This window comes from Hibiscus syriacus, unplaced genomic scaffold (genome assembly GCF_006381635.1).
Source record: "Hibiscus syriacus cultivar Baekdansim isolate YM2019G1 unplaced genomic scaffold, ASM638163v2 tig00110374_pilon, whole genome shotgun sequence".
NCBI lineage: Eukaryota > Viridiplantae > Streptophyta > Magnoliopsida > Malvales > Malvaceae > Hibiscus > Hibiscus syriacus.
This window is the reverse complement of record NW_024062710.1, coordinates 296,442-298,213: the sequence shown is the minus strand read 5'-3', so window position 1 is coordinate 298,213 and position 1,772 is coordinate 296,442. Positions and strand designations below refer to the sequence as shown.

The following is a 1,772-nucleotide window of genomic DNA, read 5'->3' as shown; positions in this document are numbered from 1 at the left end:
TTCTTTATTTATTTTTAAAAAATCATAATTATTTTGACAATAAAACGACACAAGTCACTGTCAAACCTCATAATTCTAATAATATATTCTGAGTTCATATCCAAAATGACCCCACACAGAGGATACAAGAGATAGGTACATTACAGGCCACCATATCTTCCTTTATTCATGCTGGACATTAACTATAACACTCGCACTCAAATTCAAATTCCAATAACAGCTAATTCATTATATAATAGCACGTAGGACACTACGACACCAATAACACCACAACATTATTTCAAACAAACTTCTGAGGTTTTGATTTAGCTCTTACAGTACTTTTTAGTCCGATCAGAACCGAGACTGGAGATACTTAACCGTATTCTTGTCCAATTGGAAGGCCTTGGTGAGAACATCTGGGTTGATCGGTGGGTTTGAGCCAAACACTGCATTAGCAATGGTGATAACCCCAGCATTTTGGCTGCTGAGACCAGCAAAGGCGACCGCCGCAGTTTTCCCTATGTTGAACTGGAAATGAATCATACCGAATGGGAAAACAAAAACATCTCCGGGGTTTAATATTTTCGTGAAGAGACGGTTGTCCGTGTTCGATGTAACGAAGCCGACAAGAAGTGTGCCTTGGACAAGAAGTAAGATCTCAGATCCTCGAGGGTGAGTGTGAGGAGGGTTAACGCCATTAGGCGCATAGTCGATTCGAACCAGAGATATGCCGAGAGTGTTAAGTCCTGGTAATGCATCAACATTGACCATAGTGACATTTGATCCAACTAGATTAGCTGTGTTCCCCGGCTTGTTTAGGCCTGAAAAAAAGAAATCTTCTGCAACTGCAAGCTTTGGGTCTTTGCAGAATTTACCGTTTACAAACACTGCAATGAAGAAACGTTAAAAGTTATATTAAAACATTGAAACTAAACTGAATTTTCTTCAGCTGAGGCTTAACATAAAGTTGACTACATACCTCCATTTTTGATGTCCTTGACAGCAACACAGAAATCCTGGAGAGGACTGGGATCATACGCTGAGGCCAATGAGCAAGCCAAAGCCAAGAGGCTGAAAGCTATAAGAATGGAATGAATTCCTTTCATTATGATATAGCAGAAGTGATTAACTTCTTGTTTGCTATTGCTTTGGAGAATATTGAGGAACTTTGCATGGCAGATGAAGCTTTTTATAGATGGAAACAAACAATCACTTCATTATATTTCCACGAGTAGCAGGTAAAGACTGACACGGTCAGCTGACCGGGAACGTATCAGAGTTTAGCGGCTTGAATTTACTCATTCTATGGATTTGCATGCTTATTTTTCTGGAACTTATTTTTCATGTTTCTGTCTATGGTATTTTTGCAGTTTAAGCTCCTGCTATCAGATTTCAGATTTCTGATCATAGACTTCTCAGACTCTTTATCGAACTAGTAATTAGCAAATAAACATTGCTCAAAGAATATACCCAGATTTCTTGCAGAAAACTGATCAAGTAAACAGAGAGTTGTTAAAAGATTGGTAGTTGAGAATGGCATTAAGCAGCAGATAAAACGAGCTTAACAAATCTGATGACAAAAACATCTGCTAGTATTTTTATGTGATGGAAAAACATTTTTATTGACGCAAAACCTGCTTCCTTAGTTAAGTAAGAAGAAAATTGATCGATTGAAGGTAATTCAACTAATATTTATATATAAATTGGGGTGTGGTTAACTACTACTATGAATTTTACCGCGTGGAAGGTCACAAACTAACTAATATGGGAAAATTATTTGATATAAATAC

General features: G+C 37.4%; 1 protein-coding gene across 1 annotated transcript; it reads right to left on the bottom strand.

Moving 5' to 3' along the window:
* Positions 1-211: 211 nt before the first annotated feature.
* Positions 212-1,152, bottom strand: LOC120121490 (germin-like protein subfamily 1 member 16). Its single transcript, XM_039140836.1, has 2 exons — positions 962-1,152; positions 212-869 (listed from the first exon to the last, which is right to left on the bottom strand). Exons 1-2 carry the CDS (start codon positions 1,086-1,088, stop codon positions 334-336), a joined length of 663 nt encoding a protein of 220 aa, XP_038996767.1. The 5' UTR covers positions 1,089-1,152; the 3' UTR covers positions 212-333.
* Positions 1,153-1,772: the final 620 nt, after the last annotated feature.

Excerpts from the sequence above, each read along its gene's own strand:
- LOC120121490 (XM_039140836.1), bottom strand. The coding sequence starts at position 1,088 with ATGAAAGGAATTCATTCCATTCTTATAGCTTTCAGCCTCTTGGCTTTG. Across the intron at positions 870-961 it reads CAAGGACATCAAAAATGGAG|TGTTTGTAAACGGTAAATTC; the intron begins GTATGTAGTCAA and ends TCTTCATTGCAG.